This window comes from Balaenoptera ricei, chromosome 13 (assembly GCF_028023285.1).
Source record: "Balaenoptera ricei isolate mBalRic1 chromosome 13, mBalRic1.hap2, whole genome shotgun sequence".
Taxonomy (NCBI): Eukaryota; Metazoa; Chordata; class Mammalia; order Artiodactyla; family Balaenopteridae; genus Balaenoptera; species Balaenoptera ricei.
In genome coordinates, this window is record NC_082651.1 from 7,565,210 (window position 1) to 7,586,007 (window position 20,798).

General features: G+C 43.4%; 1 protein-coding gene across 1 annotated transcript; it reads right to left on the reverse strand.

Moving 5' to 3' along the window:
* Positions 1-10,744: 10,744 nt before the first annotated feature.
* Positions 10,745-20,726, reverse strand: NMS (neuromedin S). Its single transcript, XM_059943395.1, has 9 exons — positions 20,651-20,726; positions 17,542-17,597; positions 17,204-17,242; positions 15,588-15,611; positions 15,438-15,491; positions 13,593-13,667; positions 12,474-12,509; positions 11,845-11,886; positions 10,745-10,783 (listed from the first exon to the last, which is right to left on the reverse strand). Exons 1-9 carry the CDS (start codon positions 20,724-20,726, stop codon positions 10,745-10,747), a joined length of 441 nt encoding a protein of 146 aa, XP_059799378.1.
* Between the last annotated feature and the right edge of the window lie 72 nt (positions 20,727-20,798).

A 20,798-nucleotide genomic window follows, 5' to 3' on the forward strand; every position in this document is an offset into this window, starting at 1 on the left:
TCATCCTCACAACAATCTACAAAGGTTCTATTAGCCCATTCTACAGATGAGAAAACTGAGGCACAGAGATATTTAGTAACTTGCTGAAGGTCACACAGCTATTAAGTAGCCTAGCTGGGATTTGAACCCCACCAGTCTGGCTCCACAGCCCATATGCTTAACCTCCACCCTACTTGGCCTCTATTTTTTTTTTTTAATTTATAGAATTGAATTAGAAATTCTCCACAACATGTACACATCCTTGACATAATAAAATTGATTTCATTGTGCTTTCAAAATTACTGAATATTTTGACCTGCCAGTTTAAGGGTATTGAACACGGTTTTGATGTCTGAGAAAATTTGATTTAAATATAGCTCTGATTTGAAGGGAGAACAATGACAGAAATCAATGGAATGAATTTCTGACCAAGACATTCCACGTGTCAATCAATGGTGGGGAGGTGATTGGGGGAGGGGCACTTCTTTGCCTGCTAAAATCTCTCAACATATACGGCTGTCTTTTCCTGATCTCAACCTGGCTATGTGACAACACTTATAAAAAACAAAACTAGCATTTGAGTGGTTACTCTACAGCAGGCATTTTCACTTCATTTCTTGTTTGATCTTCATAGCAACTCAGTAGAACAGATATTATTAGCTCCAGTTTTCCAAATGAAAAACTGAGATTGCCAGAGTTTAAGTAACCTAATCCAGTTACACAGTTAGCAAGAGACTGAAGCCAAGGGTCTTGATGCACAGCTTTTTTTGTTCTTTGAAAAATGATTGAATTTTGATTCAAATCTTGTTGCAATCCTCTCCTTGCTAGGAAGGTTGCTACACCCTTTTTTGGTGTCACCATCAATGATTATGGTCTGGGGAGGATTCTTCCCCACTTGTCTTACCTGTCCCATTCATGACCAAGGTCCCAGGATCCTGGCATCTCCCATGTGAGATGATGATTGAATGTGAAGTGTGTGTTCAAGAGGATGCTAACTGATGCCCAGGTGTGTCACCTTAGCCTCTGGAAGCATCCCGGCAGAGGCGCTAACAAAGGCAATGATCCCAGGGGTTAGAAATAAGAACCTTCGGGACTTCCCTGGCGGCCCAGTGGTTAAGACTTCCACTGCAGGGGGCACAGGTTCGATCCCTGTCAGGGAACTAAGATCCTGCATGCTGCTCTATGTGGCCAAAGTAAATAAATAAATGAGAATCTTTGCCTGGAGCAGCCCTACTGGGTTTCAGTGCACAAAGGTTGTTTGCTTTTCACTCAGTCAATTCAAGCAGGAGGCTCCGGGTGATGAAATTGTGTCCTGGTTGAAATGTTTTCCTTTGGGAACCAAGTCTGTGGCTTCCTTAGTTCTGGTAACAGATATGCTTTTAGTTGGTACAAACATTAATTTGAAAATTAAAAATAGAAGATTTCAAAGCAATGCATGACAATATTAACGGTTTTCCTTGGGTGGTAGGCAAACAGGAAACTCTTTATTTACATTTCTGTACTTTGCAAGTTTCATGTAATGAACACATACTGTTCTCATAGTGAGAAGTGACGTATGACAAGTTGAAGATGCCAGTAAGAGGTACATTACTGGTGGACCGTCAGGGACCATCAAGCACAAGAAGCGTCTCCATCTGTGAACTCAGCACCTGGAGGTCATCTTCCCTAAGGCATTCTCATAGTGCTCGCCCAGAGTTCTTCTAGAAGCATCAAGGTGACACACTTCAGAACCCTGTTTCATTAGTAAGTCTTTTTCAGCTAAGTCAGCTCCCAAGGCTGTGAGTGGTGACTGGATTTTGCCAAGAACTGGAATCAAAGTGGGCAAATACTGCCCCAGGCACCCTCCATTGCACTTCCTTTAAAAGATGGAGTGTTTTCTAAAACGCTTACCTTCGCCTCTGCCTGCGGGTACAGCCATCCCACCTGCCAACCCCCCAGGGCCCTGCCCCCTGAGATTGACAGGGTGACCCCGTCTCTGGGAACCAGCTCTATGCTCTGCAACCCCTCAGCTCCAGAGAATGTGAAAACACTCCTGACAGAAGAGACCAGAGCCTGCTCCATGTTTCTAACAAGGCTGCAGGCTTGTGGCTCACCCTGGAATAAGGAGACCAGAGATCCGAAGTCTGTTGAGATCCTGATGCAGGGGAAGTGGTGACAGCAAAATGCTGTGTCAAGCAGCATCTCAGAGGCAAGGGAGGCTCCCGATGGGCCCCAGAGCATCTCTCTAGTTTGCTTCATTGGTGGAGGCAGCAGAAGGGAGGGAATTCAGATGTGTCCAGTTGCTGAGGAGGGCTACCAGTGTTTGTTATTTATTCCCTGGCAGACAGAGGAAGGAAACCGGCTGAGCTGGAGGCCTGGATTTCGTGGGGTTATTTTGGCCACACTGCGTGGCATGTGGGACCTTAGTTCCCTGACTTTGGAAACACGGAGTGTAAACCACTGGACCACCGGGGAAGTCACAGGAGACCTGGTTTCTACAAACTACTGGCGCCACAGTACTCCCGAAAGCCCTGCCGTTGTTACTGACCTGAATCACTCCCCTCAGGGAGAAGCAGTGAAGCCCATGACTGAGGATGTGAAAGGGAAGGCTGGGCGGGGCACAAGAATGCAGCTTCACCTGTGTCTTGTGGGGACCCGATTAAGGTCCCACCCGATGCCTTTGCATCATCTTGCACCTGCAGCGTCATGTTATGGTATCTCCCTGAGCCTATCTCCTTAGGCTGGTAGCTCCCTGATGACAGGATTGTTTATCACTTTGTTCCCTGTCGGCTCAAATGTTTTTGAAGGACTCTTGCCTGACCTTGTCGATTTCCTTCCTCTAGTCACTTTCTACAAGTCATGTCCCTTTGTGTCCAGAAGGAGCCAGGAGCCAAGAGGAACAAAGCCTCCCAAGCAGGTCGGTATTTCCCACGGCCGCATCCATGGCCACCTGGAGAGGGGCAGGATACTCAGAGTGGACGTGGTGGCGTCTGGCTACGTGGCCGCCAAACCGCCCTACCCCTCGGCCCTCATGCCGGAGCTGGCCAGCAACAGGGCTCTGCAAGCCAAGAAGAGCAAGGCGACCGGTGCCCAAGATCAAGTCCAATCCCATCCAGCGGGCTGTGCACAGCCAGAAGGAGCTCAGCAGGATGTGGGCCTTCGCGTCCAGCACCAGGACGCTGTCCTCCTTCCCCAGCTCATTCCCCACAAACTGGTGGAGAAATCAAAGGTCCGGACCTAGGAGTTCTGATTCGGGGGTGATCACACTCTTGGCCATGTTCAGTGTCATACAGCCGCTGTCTCAACGTAGGGTATATGCTGTGTTGCAAATGACCATCACTGCACTTTAGAATGTATTTTAGTTACAGGTATGTTTAGATTGAACCTAAGTGGTTACGTATTAGGCGCATCCTGTGAGATAATAAACAGGGCAGAAAGATCACTGTGTGCATGCAAGACCAAGAGTCTAAGGATGTCTTGTCCTATTAAGTCATGATTATTCGTGCTGGTTATTCAAACTGGGGTAATGGTGGTGGTTACCATGTGTTCCTCTGGAGGAGGCGGCTGGGAAGGGATTGTCCGTCAAAGACCATCTGGACTTGGCCTCCGAACCCTCAGGAGCTGACAGTCTCCTGCTTGCTCTCAATGCCTCAATCATTGCCATTACCACCATCTGATATAGGATGTGTAGCCATTTTTCAATTTTGTATGGAACTTGTTTTTTTCTTAATTAAAAAAATTTTGTTGAAGTATAGTTGCTTTACAATGTTGTGTTAATTTCTGCTGTACAGCAAAGTGATTCAGTTATACATATATATACATTCTTTTTCATATTCTTTTCCATTATGTTTTATCACAGGATATTGAATAGAGTTCCCTGTGCTATACAGTGGGACCTTGTTGTTTATCCATTCTATATATAGTAGTTTGCATCTGCTAATCCCAAACTCCCAATCCGTCTCTCTCAAATCCCCCCCTTGGCAACCACAAGTCTGTTCTCTATGTCTGTGAGTCTGTTTCTGTTTCGTAGATAAGTTCATTTGTGTCATATTTCAGATTCCACATGTATGTGATATCATATGATATTTGTCTTTCTGTTTCTGACTTACTTCACTTAGTATGATAATCTCTAGGTCCATCCTTGCTGCTGCAAATGGCGTTATTTCATTCTTTTTTTATGACTGAGTAATATTCCATTGTATACATGTACCACATCTTCTTTATCCATTCATATTTCAATGGACATTTAGATTCCTTCCATGTCTTGGCTATTTTTTTTTTTTGGCCACACAACACAGCATGTGGGATCTTAGTTCCCCAACCAGGAATTGAACCTGTGCCCCCTGCAGTGGAAGCACGGAGTCTTAACCTCTGGACCGCCTGGGAAGTCCCCATGTCTTGGCTGTTGTGAATAGTGCTGCTATGAACATAGGGATGCATGTATCTTTTTGAATTATAGTTTTGTCCAGAACTTGGTTTTTAAAGATTTTTCAAATATATAATAAATATGACATGATTTATAAAGACAGCAACCATGTGAAATAGTAGGTATTTTCCTTTTATTGGGTTACTGCTCAACGTCTCACAGTTGAGGACAAAAGATGAGGGGTTGGAAGGAAGACCACATCAAGGTCTTCTGAAACAAAGTCCAGGGCTATTCTTACTAGTGATTCTGTCACTGAAGTTCTCTGTGAAATCAGTTATTGGCTCAAATTTATATAAGAAAAGAGGCAGGGCTTGTCTGGGTTTTTTTTTTTTTTTTTTTGGAATCTATTAGAATTCGTTTTATAATAATAAACGCAGACTCCTTTGTTGTGTCAAATGAATTTTGAAGCCTCACAAGTACATGCAAGTCCATTATTGAGCCCTGAGAAATGAGTGACTTAAAATATCAGGATGAGTCATGGTAGGATGGAGGGAAAGAAGGTAAAGATTCAGAAATTGTTACTGTAAGTCAGCCTCAAAATGTGGTTCGGATTTTCCCACATTCAACTCCTTGTCCCCAGCATGGATCCTCATTAAGTGACTCCTCTAGATTCCCAAGGACTCACTGTCCTCAGGGGATGAACAAGCAGTGCTGGGTCCTGACTTCTCCCTGGGCAGTGATCGTTCTGGTGGAAGGGCAGTGGGTCTGCTCCTGTTGTCTAGGGTTTGGCTCTTGAAGCCCAGACAAAGGCCAGAGGGAAATAAACTCCTCTTGTTCTAAAGAGCTGATCAGTTCGGATCAGACACCTCCCTTGGACTTTCTAAGCTGTGGGTTACCTGCCTTTGCATTTTATTAACTAGTTAGCTGTCTGCTGACACAGTAGACAAGCAGGTTTGCCCCTGTGCCACCCTGAGCAGGGAATTGGAACAGCCTGCATTGTCATCATTCGGTTGCCAAGGAAACACAAGTTTTCCGGGAGTCTAGAAATAGCCAGGCATGGACCCCCATACCTGATGCACTCAAAGAGGGCTGGGTGTCTGGTGAGGGGTCTCTGGCACTTAAGAGGGACTGAGGCTTCTGCTGAGGTGAAGAGACCAGCTCCCAGGGAGCTGTGCAGAAACACTGCTCACCACAGACCCCCGAGGAGCTCACGTGGGTACCCTTTCTGGAAGAGCCCCAGACGAGGAAATTGTGGCAAGAAAAGCAGCAGAGGACACCAAATTCTGGTCATCAGGCAAAAAGACGTTTCCCCTTCTTCCTCCATTGTCATTACCAAACCCGACACAGAAGGGGTGAGGGTCTGTTAAAGGGGAAGGGGTGCTAGTCCAGAGGCAGGCCACCTTCCCTGCTTCCCCAGTGCACCTCCTCACCCCTGCACTGGGTACAGAAAGGTGTTATGGGCTGTACTGTGTACCCCCCAAATTCGTATGTTGAAATCCTAATGCCCAGTACCGCAGAATGTGACTGTATTTGAAGACGTAATTAAGAGGTGATCATGTATGACGAGCATCCTTATAAGAAGAAGGTGTTAGGACACAGATACGAGAGGAAGGCCACGTGACGAATCAGGGAGAAGACGAGCCAAGGAGAGCAGCCTCGGAAGAAACCAATCCTGCCAGCTCCTTGATGTCAGACTTCTAGCCTACACTACTGTGAGAAGACAAATTTCTGTTGCTTAAGCCACCCAGTCTGGGGCACTTTGCTATGGCAGCCCTAGCAAACGAATACAGAGAGCATGAGATTTAAATTAGATAGGCCAGTTGGAATAGACTGGACTTAAATAACTCAGTATATCTAGAAAACATATGAGAGCTGCCTGCTCAGAGATAGGAAACGGGAATTTGAAAGGGCACAGTTAAAATCAGTAGTTGGGGGACTTCCCTGGTGGTCCAGTGGTTAAGACTTCACCTTCCAATGCAGGGGGTGCGGGTTCAATCTTTGGTCAGGGAGCTAAGATCCCACATGCCTCACGGCCAAAAAACCAAAACAGAAAACAGAAGCAATAATGTAACAAATTCAATACAGACTTTAAAAATGGTCCACATCAAAAAAAAAAATCTTAAAAAAAACCCCAATTCCTCCCGTGTGGCTTTCCTTCCCACAGACACTCCCCACTCTTCTTAACCTGTTTCAGGTCAAGGTGAGTTTTCCCTGGGAAGGTGACAAATGGTGGCTCTTCCCTCAACCACCCCTCCTCCGAGCCTGCAGACATATGGTCTACCAGCCGGCTGCCCAGAGCCCCAGCATCTCTGCAGCTGCTGTGCAGTGAAACCTCTTCTTCTGGACTCTGCTTGATTACAGCAGCCCTCTAAGTTCCATTTCACCAATGTCTGGAAGGCAAAGACTAAGGCTATAAATAAAATAGGTCCTACTGCCTCTTCTTCAGGGTTTCTATTGGTTGTGACTTAATCTCTTGAGGGAAATTGATGGCTTTAATATTAAACTGAAATACCAAGAGTCAACAAAGAGATCATAGAATTGAGCAAAAAAAATAAACCTTTCCAGAAGAGGTATTTTTCCAGCTCTTTGGATGGGGTTTGTTTGGGCCAGGAAAATTTGTTTCTTTCAGGGAGGTAGACAAGATAAATACCTTTATAAAGACTAAGAAAGCCAGAGAGTCTAAACATGGTTGGGGTTTTTTTTATTGTTTTTCTTTTGTTTTTTGTTTTTTTGGCCACGTTGTGTGGCATGCAGGATCTTAGTTCTCCGCAGTGGAAGTGCAGAACGCTAACCACTGGACAACCAGGGAATTCCCTAAATGTGTTGAATTGGAAAAGAATCTGAAACTCCAAGCAGAGGTTGGGTAGGGTCCCTGCTTAGCCTCCCCCAATTCATCCAGATCCCTCCTTGGCCCCAAATCAGGAATAGCTCTGGCATTCCTTGGCCATGATGAACTCTTGTTTCACTCTGATCTTGCACTAGGTATACCATCTCTACCTAACAAGTCAGGGGCTGAGGGGGTAGCGGTTGTAGCTTTGTAACTTCATGTGCAGCTCAACCTTGTACCCTCATCCCATCTCACTCTTTTTTTTTTTTTCCAGTTCAGTCTAACTTTAATTAAAAACCATCAGTCTTTTAACAACATTCACAAACATTAACTGTCCCAGCACTAGAGGAAAACATAATGGTGACAAGATATTCTAGATGGAGGGACCCTGGGTAGAAGTTGTGATCAAATCATAAATGGCACCATCAATGTATGGAAGGCATGTAATAAGGTCTAAAGGGAAATATCTTATTAATTAAATCATGTATAAATAATGCCTTGATATTGCATTATGATCTGATGCTTTTAATCACTTCAAATGTATGTTAAAGTGTGATTTTTTAATTATAAAAATAAATCCTACTCAGGACATTTTAAAGGCAGCTAGGATACTCTTCATAATACATCTAAAAATCATTCTACTTAGGTGTCTAACTTATTTAGTACATTCACTGTTTGTCTTTCATCTTTCATCATTGACTTGAAAGTTGTTTTCTTTCTTCTTATTTTAACCATATTATCCTAAAGGCCCCAAGTTTCAAACTAAAGGACTGATGTAAACAATTTCACGTGTGGTTGGGCAACTCGTTCTGTGAAGACCCAATGCCTTTAAAATATAAAGTGAGGAAAACAATCTCACTCTTGACCCCAGCCAAGGGCTGATTCCGTGTCCCTGGGAGACAGCCCATGGTGGTGAAGAACTGTAGACATTGGAGCCAGTTAAACCTGGGTTTGAATTCTGACTCTGGCATTTAGTGAAAGATCTATGGGCCAGCACCTCCATCTCACCAACTGGACCTGCGCGCAGCCCAGCGTCTCATGGAAGTGGGCTAGCTCACCTCATCTTTTGTGGCAGGGTCTACGGAGGGGTCTTAAAATATTCTGTTTCAGAAAATAGGCTTGAGACTTATTGCAAAGGCTTATAAAGGTGAAAATGAAAACCTAGTCCTAGAAGTGGGATGTCTAAATGACATTTTAAAAGGAGGAGTCTTAAATTTGATGAGAAGCTTGAGAGGCTTCAAAGAAGGAAGGCTGAGTGCAGTGTAGGTTCATGGCATGTATCGTCGGGGCCCCTCCATGCATCTACGCCCCTCATTTATAGAGGAGGCACCTGAGAAGGTAAAGGCCTGAGCCTCATAGTTTCTTGAGGAGTCTGGGCTTGGTATGTGGGATTTTTTTTGTTTGTTAGTTTTTTAATTTTATTGAAGTATAGTTGATTTACAATGTTATGTTAACTTCTGCTGTACAGCAAAGTGATTCAGTTATACATATATGTGTGTATATATACATATATATATATATACATTCTTTTTCATATTCTTTTCCATCATGGAATATCACAGGATATTGAATAGAGTTCCCTGTGCTAGACAGTAGGACCTTGTTGTTTATCCATCCTGTATATACTAGTTTGCATCTGCTAATCCCAAACTCCCAGTCTATCCCTCCCCTACCCCCTCTCCCTCTTGGCAACCACAAGTCTGTTCTCTATGTCTGTGACCCTGTTTCTGTTTCATAGATATATTCATTTGTGTCCTATTTTAGATTCCACACGTATGTGATATCATATGGTATTTGTCTTTCTCTTTCTGACTTACTTAGCTTAGTATGATAATCTCTAAGTCCATCCACGTTGCTGCAAATGGCATTATTTCAGTCTTTTTTTTGGCTGAGTAATATTCCATTGTGTGTGTGTATATATATATATATATATATATATATCTCACATCTTCTTTATCCATTCATCTGTTGGTGGACATTTAGGTTGTTTCCATGTCTTGGCTATTGTAAATAGTGCTGCCATGAACATAGGGGTATGTGTATCTTTTCAGATTATAGTTTTGTCTGGATATATGCCCAGGAGTGGGATTGCTGGATCATATTGGAGTTGGTATACATCAACTTAATGCTGTAACTTCAAGCCCTTGGTCAGCAATATAGGAGCAGCTTCCATAGGGCAAGTCCCTTTGGTACCATTTGTGTAACAAAACTCATCTTTGAGATATAATTAGAGCCAACACTCCCTGAGTGCTCACTAGGTACCATCATGCTAAGCCCCTTATGTGGACCATCTCCTCAGTCATCTCAAAAACGACGTGAAGGTGCTGTTATTTTACCATGAAAGTGACCAGCCCACCGTCCCCCAGCTAAAAAGCGGAGTCAGGATCTGAAGCCAGCCAGGCTTCTCCCGGGCTTGTTCTCTCAATGCTCGACAATAACGAGATTGTTGGAACATGATAAAACAACACCAAAACCAGCACATTTTAATCATACATACCCTATTACTTAAAAAATATACCCGATAAGAAATAAGAAATGAAAATGTTGTGTCAATGCTACTTTATTTTTTACACAACTGAATATTCTAGTGAATAGAGAGCAAGAGAATTCTCTTTAAATACTGTTCACAGAAAGAAATTTGATGTTTGTTCAAAATAAATGCTCAGTTGCCTCATCTGATCCAGACTCCCTTTGCCGCTGAATTCTGAAAAGAAAAAAGAAAAATGTACAGGTCAGATTGAATCATTATCAGGATGGAGATGAGACCCAGGGTCATGTTATTATATAACATATTTTAAAATACCTCAATTTGGCATGTCATAAATGCCCATAATTGGTACTCATAAGATTTGTTGCTGTAACTGATCAGGCCACTAGGCCAGCGTGAGAGCTGTGGCCTCAGGGAACATCTTTCCCAGTTTGGCCAGGGCAGCTACACTCCCCAGCATCTGGACAGCTCTCTCAGGCACCTTGGGCTGCCAGGGCCCCAGTCGCTGCCAGTTGGTCCAGGGGCTCCAGGAGGGAGGCTGGGATGCCTCTGAAGGACAGTGGCTTCATGTCCCTGGGACCACATCAACATGAGAGACAGAGGAGGCCCAGAGCTGCCCGTGTGCAGGGACTTGAACTGCCATGGGCCAGAAGCCAAGAAATCTCCCCAGATTTCACCCCCGGGTCTCAGAGCCCCATTGAATGGAGGGAACAGCCTGGCCTGGTTCTAATCGGAAATGTTCCCACTATAGAGAACTTCTCCCCGCCAAGCACGCCAGGGTGGATTTTGCTTCATCACAAGGGCCGGGGAGAAGTCACAAAAGCTGTGGAGCTTCTGTCCTCTCACAGCCACTGCTGGAGACAACACACCTGCAAAGAGCTGGCATGGAGCAGAGGCTGCATTGTTTGGGACAGTGCCAGGCTGCCGTGGGGTCTCTGTGATGCTGAGAGCGGGAAAGGGAGGGGCAGAGGCGCCCCTTAGGGGGTTCACGTGGCCCCCCTTTCTTGGAACTATCACCCCTCCGGCTGCCTCTCACTCCCCCACGTCAGACAGATAACATTTGTTTGGAGGAGAAGAGCTGCAATGAGGCTGACCTTGGACGATCCTACCAGGTGCTAAGGTCAAGGTTCCTTCCATTCCTTGGCTGAAAAAAAAAAGGAGCAGCTTACAGTACTGAGACCAAACTGTCTGAAATCTGTGTCTTGGTTCCAGATCCTTTCCCTACGCTCTAAGGCTCTGTTCTCCTAACTGAGGCATTAGCAGCTTCCCTGGGGGCTCACCTGGGGAGCCCCAGTCACTGCTACTCTGTGGATCCTCTGGGGCAGTGCTCCAGGACCCTTGCTGCTCATATGGCCCAGACACTGTCCCTCACCCCACCACTCCACCCCTTAGCCTCTGTTTATGTGGCAGGACGATCCCTAAACGACGCATCACAGGACTTCTCACCCTAAAGACATCGTGGAGACCCACTGTTTCTGCAAGTACTTTCCAGAAAACAACCACTAGTAGGGCATGCAGATTTAAAAGCTGTACTTGGGATGTCATGCGGGTTTGGGAATAGTATGATTGAGCCAAGTTAAACAGGTTGTTTCCTGCAGGACATGGTATGCTCTATAAACCTCGGAGAGTGTCAGGTGCAGTGTTTTCGATCGTATTTGATCTTTGCAGAGCATCTCTTAGCACCAATGACCACAGAATGCAGATGGAGAGCACACGTCTAGTCTGATTCGCACGTTTTTCTGATGCAAACACTGAAGATCTAGGGGGTGAAACAGCTAGGGAGTGGTAGATCAAGAATTAAAAGATCATCTGTGACTCTGTGACCTTTGCAAGAAGCTCCAAGTTCCCTGGGGAAAAGGACACCTAGACTCCTATTTCCACTGTGATCTGGGGCCGTGTGTCCTGGACCTTCAGGCTCTGGAACACGGACTCCGACTTTGGTTGGCCCGCGCGTCTGTCCATCAGCAGAACTCCCGCCTCCCGCCCCTGAGCTCCTCCCAGAGCCTTGGTGCGCGCAGCATGTGTCCAGCTGGACCCTTTCCTTTCCAAGCATCGAGTCATCCCCTAAGTAAGGGTGAGAAAGTTCCCCTAATGATTCACAAGTTCGCCATGGGGGCCTGGCTGGGCTTATACTGCAGTAACTCCATAACTGAGGCGGTAGGAGAGAATCGGGGTGAAAAACAGAGAAGAGGAAATATGCTTTACCCTGAAAAGGAAAAATGGTCTTTCCAAGGTGGCAGTGTGATCCTGCAACATAAAAACACAAACCATTATGCAACCACGCTGTGCCGAAGGTCTTTCAAAGATGTCTATGGTAGTGGTTTTCAAAGTGTGGTTCCCCAGACCCAAAACATCAACGACACCTGGGAACTTGTTAGACATGCAAAATCTCAGGTGCCCACTGAATCTCTGGGGTTGGGGCCCAGCCGTCTGAATTTTAACAAGGTCCCAGGTGTTTACGGTGCACGGTCAACTTGGAGAAGCACAGATGCAGCACCCCTCCCCAAGTTTGCACAACTGGCCTGTGGGCCTCTGAGCCAGAAAGCAAATCTCCAGGTGCAGATGGACCCAGGTGACGCATCTGTAAGAACGGAGATGAAATAGTACCGTCCAAGGGCATTGCTCCATGATTCCTTTCTGCTCCAGGACAAGCCCAGGGAAACCCAAAATTAGATGCTCAGCCTCAGAGAATTTTAGGGTATAGTGTGAGACCAGTTCTTTCCAGAAGTGATCTAAAGGGGCTGCAAGGTGGCCTGGTTCCAAGCACTCCCCGTCCTTCTCTCTTGAGAAGTAGATCTTTTTTGGGGGGTGGTGCTTGCTCAGGGCTGACATACCTTCTTGGTAAAATCCTCTGCCGCAGCACCGGAATCCTGTGAAGGAATGAGGCCCAGGTTCATTTAATAGGAAACTCATCCCCGAGGCTTGCAGGGTACTGTGATCCTGCCCCTCCCTGATTCCATTCTAAGGTAGCCGGAAGTCAGATGCAAAATGCCTTCCAAGAAAACAGCTAACCATGCAGCCAATTACAATTTTCTGTTCAGGAAGGCAAGTGTGTTTTCTTGGTTGGGTTACCCTTAGGGTCCAGGACAATGTTAAACTTGCTTGTTCTTCCCAACAGCCTCGACTTGAAATTGACTCCTGGTTTAGGCAGATTTTCAAGGATATGCCATTTCAGCTTCTTCAGCTCATCTTTGCATGTGGATCTGGCCCAATGATGGAGGCAGACTCAACCTGGAAGTCTGACATCAGTATCCAGGCAAACTGTGGCCTGTGCTTAGGATGACCAATGGGTTTCTCAGGAAGTGAGCGATTTTCTGGGGTCTTGGCATTTTCAGAGCTAAACCCAGGAACGTCCTGGGCAAACTGGGATGAGTCGTTCACCCTACTTGGACTCACAGTGTCCAAAACATTGTGTTTGTTTCTTTGTTTTGCTACCACGCAACAAAACTTTGATGGACATTTTGAACAGTTTCAGCTATTATTGAAACTAGTCATTTCTAAACTTAAATTTTTTTAATTAAAATTTGTCTTGTTTTTTTAATTTAATTTTAATTTTATGTTAGAGTATAGTTGATTTACAATGTTGTGTTAGTTTCAGAGCTTTTTTTTTTTTTTAAGAAACAAAGCTCTGCGATAAGAATAAAAAGGTAGGTGGGACAAGGGGAAGCAGAGTATATGATCAAGGCAAGTGTCTATGTCACGAGGAGGAAGAGGACAGGGAAAGTGAAAAAACAACACAAAAACTAAAATGGAAAAAGATGAAGAGCGCAGACGAGGAGACGATGGTCACGGAGCTGGACCACAGCCCCTCTCCCCCATTCCCTGCCCTGCAGCCACTGTGTGGAGCTTGTACAAGGAGAAAACACCAGTGAGCCCCAAGGGGACAACAGGCATTCACCATTTAAGTGAACTTTTAGTGGCATAAAAGTATGGTGGAAGGAAAAAGTACATACGCGCTGCCGAAATCTTTTCATCCTTTGGTTGGCGAGCTTGGCAGCCAGACGCATTAGAGAACGCACAGGAGGAAACTGCAGCGAAGAGGCGGTGAGGGTCAGACAGCGCCGGGCCCAGGCCCAGGGCTATGTGCATTCCTGTCTGCTCACCCCCTTACAAATGGGTTTAATTTTCAGAGTAAAATCCATTTCCGAGCCTAAGCCTGAAATTTTATGATTTCAATAAAGAACCGCCTGCCTTGCTAGCACATTTCATTCCAACACATCACTTAAAAATATTCCCTTAGGGTAAAACAGACTTGTGTCGGCATTAATCCCAAACATTCAGTCCTTCTAGTGTGGAGTGCATCGTCTCAAAGAAGCATCTCCATGAAGATCCTCTCTGGCTCCCCAGGTGTGCTCTCCTTATCTAAGGGGCGAGGTGGAAGGGCAGTGTGCATAACCACCGCCCCCATGCATTTTACTTTCCTGTAGGTCTCATCCGTGACTGCCCGCACACACTCAGACATACATACCCTGTCTCATCTAGGCCTGTGAATCCTCCCTGAGTATTTTGGCTCAGAGTAAAAGTTAATTCGTGTCACAGACACGGAGTTTATCTCTTCCCTTCCATTTTCTTTTCTTTTTTTTTTCTTTTTTAGGCTACAAAGAATTTTTTTTTTTATTGAACTATATTTGATTTACAATGTTGTGTTAATTTCTGCTGTATACCAAAGTGACAATTATACACATATATATTCTTTTTTTCGTATTCTTTTCCATTATGGTTTATCACAGGATATTGAATGTAGTTCCCTGTGCTCTACGGTAGGACCTTGTTGTTTATCCATTCTAATAAATGTAATAGTTTGCATCTGCCAACCCCAAACTCCCACTCCATCCTTCCCCCCTCCCCACACCCCTTGGCAACCACAAGTCTGTTCTCTATGTCTGTGAGTCAGCTTCTGTTTTGTAGATAGGTTCATTTGTGCCATATTTTAGACTCCACATATAAATGATATCATATGGTATTTGTCTTTCTCTTTTCCCTTCCATTTTTGACCCTTCTCTACTTGCAGTGCCCATGGCCTGTCTTGATACTATTCGCATCCTTACCTGATCCCCAGTACTAAATCTATACTACTCTTGTGTCTTTGCCTCAAAGGGAAAAACATTTTGCTTGGTACTTGTTTATTTTAAGGATCTTTCTGAAGACTTGGAAAGCCTTGACTATATAAATAAGTGACTTTCTAATAGTAGAATTTCAATCATTGTGACTGGATTGAAATTCTACTAAAAATTCTATTCTATGACCTTCCCAATATTCTCCAAATCATACCCTGCAGAAATTCACTTCAACAATCTGTTCCTGAGGGTAACTCCAATTTATAATAAGAAAGTTAGAGGTGATGCTTTTTATTCCCACAGCACATACACACTGTGACAGTGATGAAAGATGCACACCCACGGATCACTATTGGGAATGTGGTACTTCACACTTCACAAAGCACTTTTCAGAATTTAAAACACAGAAGGTAATATGGAGCAATGTAAATAGAGCTCAGTCTTTACCAGGCTTCTTGTACATCTGTTTAAGTGCATAATAAAAAGTTATTTCTTACTAATTTTTCCTTTTCTGTATTTATTCTCTAGCTTTTCAGATCTGTCAACCTCCCCCAACCTCTTCCCCAGAGAGGGAGAGAGAGAATCCCTGCAGCCCCAGGAAAAAGCACCTAGAAAGCTATTACCCAGAGTTTCTGGAAGGCCCCTGTTTTTCTACTTATCTGCATATATTAAATGGGAAAGGACAAAGGCATGCAGAGGAGAGTGACTTTTACAGAAAGATGATTACGATAAAATACTGACCCCAGTTTTAACTGGATGCGTCGGCTCCTGAGTTCTGGAGTAATGAAATAAAAACTAAATAAGAGAAAAAAAGGTTGATTTTAATTCTAAGCGTCACTTGCTGTAAATGTGGTAGTTGCATGCTCTTGTTACTAGGCTGGTGGTACTCACCCTTTTGTATATGTCTTGATTATCCTGGAAAGAAAATGATGAGGGTAAGTCACATGGAATTTTGCTGGGGCAGGTTTCCAGTAGAAGTTACACCGGGGACCTTCCTGATTTACCTGAATATTATGAAATAAATTGGCATTCTAAAAAGAAATCCATTATACAAACTTAATAAGACTATAGTTGATGCAGAATCTTGCTAAAAGGAAAGTTACCAGCAATATCATTATTTTAAAACTTAATCTTATTTTACCTTTTCAATCTTCAGGGGAAAAACACACTCTATGATGCATTGAAGCAATACCCTAATCAATTCCCAGATAGCCATCTAACTAAGAGGTGGGATAAAAGAATGACTGCAACTTTTAATTTGCTGCTGGGCACACCCTATAATTCAGTTTTTTTAGGGTTGGTTCATACTGACCAAATTTTTTCCCTAAAAGCTTTCTACATGAATCTTCACTGTCCTTGCAGAAAGTCCAGCTTTTAATTTCTGAATCCTTGTTAGAACACCACCCTGTTCTGTCTGCATGGATGACAGCCCAGGAAAAGCTATATTGGCAGTATTCCTACTCAAAGAGGTACTGTGAATGATGTTGTAACTATCTGGTTACTATTGATCTCATCTCATTTACATCTAAACATTGTTGAATCAGCTCAAACTCCAATCAAGACAGAAATGAAAGTTGTTAGTAACATGTCTAATTTTGTTGCTGTGGGTACATCTTCCTGCAAACTTTGGGGAGGGTTTCTGCAGTAACCAATACTTACGTATTCTCTCTTTCTCTCTCTGTTATGCATGTACATGTACACACGTGCATATGGGCACACACACACACACACACACACACACAAAATAATGAACCAAAATTACTCATAGCAGAGGCTCAGTGGACATTAACTTTCTGTTTCCTTATGATCACCATTTCTAAATCAGCAGAAAGTATTTACTATTTTTACAACTTCCGGTCTCTTTGTCAGCATCTGTTCACAGAAGTGTGTGTGTGTGTTTGTGTGTGTGTGTGTGTTCTGGACACCTATTGGGCCCCAATAGGCAATAGATTTTTGTTATCATGTTCATCAACTTTATACCATTACTTTTCAAGCCAAAAAACCAAAAAATAACAAGGAATTTGAAGATGATTTTCCAGGTGATGAACACCAACTCTCAAGATTTCATATGCACCTTCCTTGCTTTATTTTTTTTTCTTTTTAGAGAAAAAAATATTTTTAAAATTTTATCTATCTGTCTTGGAGACTACTTCCCCAACTAGAATATAAGTTCCATGAGAGCAGGTAGTTTGGTCTGTTTGGGTCACTACTGTATCCCCACATGACATGTAATTTTATGTATATATGTGATTATGTATATGATATGTATATGTGATTATGATCATTGTAAGAATGCAGATGAACTACCAATATTTTATGGTCATTTATATTTAGGAGAGTCACTTGTTATTTCCTAAAACTGTATTCTTACACACACACTTACACATACAAACAGAATTCTCCTGTAGGTAGCAAAAGAGTGAGCTTATTTACAGATATCAATTATGGTATAAACAGGTGCACTGTTATAAATAAAAAAATTACCATATGTATATTAATTTTTTTACCTTAGGTTGTCTAGAAAGAGTTGCCCAATATGCCAGCCACTAAAAAATGAGGAAAATGAATCAAAGATAAGTACAAATTCCTTAATCAATAGAATTAAAATTAAAATTAAATTCTAAAGTTGTCTCATTTATGAACGTTGCATTATCTTCTCACACAGTGGCCATGAATTTCAACACAACTCCCAAGATGACTTAAATGAAGCCATGAAAATGAAAACAGTGAGTTTCTGCTGCAGCCAAGAATCTGATCTTAAAATAGTTTTAAGTGAACATTATCCCCATGATAGTTTCAAGGCTAACGCTAAATAAAAATCTCACATTACTGAACAGTGGTGTACCTCAAGCTTCACAATATCCAAGCCATCTGGAGGATCAGCTAAAGGTCGAGGAAATCCTATTGTGAGAAATCATAAAAATCTCAGTTAGGAGAAAAGAGGTTGTAGCGTTAACTTTTATTTTTTTTACTATTTATTTATTTATTGGCTGCATCGGGTCTTAGTTGCAGCATGTGGGCTTAGTTGCCCTGCAGTGTGTGGGATCTTAGTTCCCCGACCAGGGATCAAACCGGTGTCCCCTGCATTACAAGATGGATTCTTAACCACTGGACCACCAGGAAAGTCCAGGATTAACTTTTAAATCTTTACCATGAAAAGCATACAGCGATTCTATTAATACCGTGTTGTTAGAAGGATTGTTAAAGAAAACACACTTCTACCTACCACTAGCAAATCTGAGATTTGTACCAAAGTTAATTAAAAATTGCATGGTTTTTTATTTACCAGGAGTTAGCAGCACAAGAGTTAGCAAGTTAAGAGAGAGGGAAAAAATTACCTAGGTAACAACTTAATTTGTATTTTTGAAATGGATCAGGGCCCTATGGTCCTTGCCCCCTCATGTCCTCCTCCTGCCTTTTGTCTGTAGAAAAACTTTAGCCAAAAGATAAGTTTAATCCAGGAAGTGAGAAAATGCAGAAACAAAAGAAAACAGCCCAAAAAGACTAAATAAAAATAGTTTAGTCATTAAGCAAAGTCAAGGACCTTTAGTTCCTTCTCAAAGGCTATAGATAATATTCTGAGCCATATCCTGTGAGCTGTCTTGTAGATACTAAAACCTCCATCAGGTGGAAGAAATTAACTACATGATGACCAGACTGTAGCCATCACATAAGCTGCCACAATTCTGAGAACTGGCCTCAAGGAAATGGGAACAACCCAACCCGAGAACTGAAGATTAACTATACTTAAAACAATCAAGATGATGCTGGTCAGACCACCATATGACCAATTTCAAGATGACTGTCAGAGCTGACTGTACTGTTTCTGCAAGTAGCCCCCTCCCTCCATCTATAAAAGCTCTTGCCCACTGATTGTCGGGGTGGGGGGCTGGGGAGTCGGCCTTTGGACAGGCCTGTGTCCACCCTCCCCTGCTCTATTGTCAGCACCTGAAATAAAGGAAGCTTTCCTTTCCACCAAACTTGCCTCTGTATTGGCTTTTGAGTGGTGAGCAGCTGGACCCCACTTTTGGTAATATTTTGATGGAATATATAAGGACAGGCTATCAAGAGATGGTGTCAATAAGTATATGCATCAGAGTCACTCTTGGAACTTTTAAGAAATATGGATACCTGTCTCTCTGCTTCATCAGACTCTTCAGGAATAGGGATATGGGGAAGGTTGCTGCTGGCGTGCAGCTGAACCCCATACCAGTCAACTTTTATCTGACCTAGATGAAGTCTTCATCTCATTTGCATGTCACACAACACTTGGAGGAAAAGCTAATACTGCAACTGAAAGAATCAACTGGATATGTCAGAACTAAGAAGATGAAATTAAATGGGATAAATATAAGACCCTGACTTTAGATTTTAAAAATCTGAGGGAATATCTGGCTCAAGAGTAGTATTTTTTTAAAAAATACTGAGTGATATTTTGCTCCCTGCAGTCTCACTATGAGCCAAGAAAAAGCTGAGGCAATCTCGTGCTGGATTGAAAAAATAGTGTCCCAACCTTGAAAGGTAATAGTCCTACTTGAAATGATAGGATTTGTTGTGAGTTAAAGGAAATGAGCACAGTGTTCTTTGGCAAAGGGAAAAATTAGGAAGTGTGTGTTAACTGCCATCAACTATTTTGAGAACTGTCATAAGAAATATTAATCTTATTCTGTATATCCCCGAAGGGCAGAACTAGGGCTAGTGGTTAGAAGTTGCATGTGATCAGATTTCAGCTCAGTGTAAAGAAGTTTGTGATGATTGGAGCTATTCAAAAATGAAAAGAAATTCAAACCAATCTTATAAGGAATTACTAAGAGGTTCTGTGCTAACAATACAATGATAAATACCATAGGGACCTTATCCTCAGGGAACAGAAAATTAAATTGGAAAAAGAGGGACGTGGATATAAATATATAGACAGGTAAATAAAAGATAGTAAGACATTTCCAAAACAAGATTCTATTGGAAACCAGGGGAGGCGGCTACTGGCTGACTTTGGCTGGTAGTGAGTTGGGCGTCACTGAAAGTAATCAACTAGGGAAATCATAGAGGCGATCCCTGCTCTCCTGAGAGTTTAAACTAGATGACCTCCACGTTTCCTTGCAATGCCTAGGCTTTGTGATTACACTACAGGACATGGCAAAACAAGCATGCTATTTGAAATATATTTTCTGTTTGAATATATTTTCAAAGATTTTCTACTCCCTGAAACCAAAATTCTAATGGAAAATTCTAAAATTTTGAAATAATCTGTTTCCAACTGGAGCTTCCACCACATCCTGCATCATATAGCGAGTTACCTGGAGATGGGTAACAAATTTCGACTAGGGACCCCATACCCAACCCCTGTTCCCTACAAAAGCACTGATTCTCAGAATTTGGTGAAGAGACACCCGCGTCCGGTCAGCACCTCGGACAGCGCCCAAGTCTTGGAAGACACGGGGCCTCAGCTGCGCTCCCTGGGACTCTCCCCCCGCCGCCCAACCCCCTCACCTTCCCCGCCAGGCCCACAGGAGAAGCTAGGAGAAGATTCCCTTTCCCTGTGCTCGCTCCCACACCGCCCTTCTCCAACTGTTGCTCAATCCTCAGTCTTTGGGACTTGTAAGCTCGTCTCTGCTCTCATCTCTTCAGAATTCCAGGAGCATAAATGGCTAACACGTTGGAGTCGTCCCCCGACTCACATTCCTCACAATTTCAGCGGCACATCCTGGGGCCAGCCTTGGGACAAGAGCTGTTTAAAGGCAGTTCCACAGGGGAAAGTAACCTCCTTTGGTAAAAGGCTGCGGCATCTAGCTCTGTCCATCCTCTCTGATGGAAGCCATTTCCAAAGGGTAGAAATGAGGGTAGGTGAGGGAATCAAGCTAGACTCCCTCCAGGAGTGCCCTGAAAGGTCAAGGTCTGTCCCAGTCTTCCTTAGAGCTCAGGCCAGCTGGGGTCTGTTGAAGGGGTCCCCTTACCTGAGGAGGGAATCTGTAGTAGGCAGAAGCAATAAATGGCCAAGATGGACGGGAATTGGGCAAGAAGATGTTTCATCTTCAAAGTACGGTTTCTCCTTGCTGGCCACAGATGTGTTCTGCTGGGACAGGAGTTGAGAATTTCCCGAAG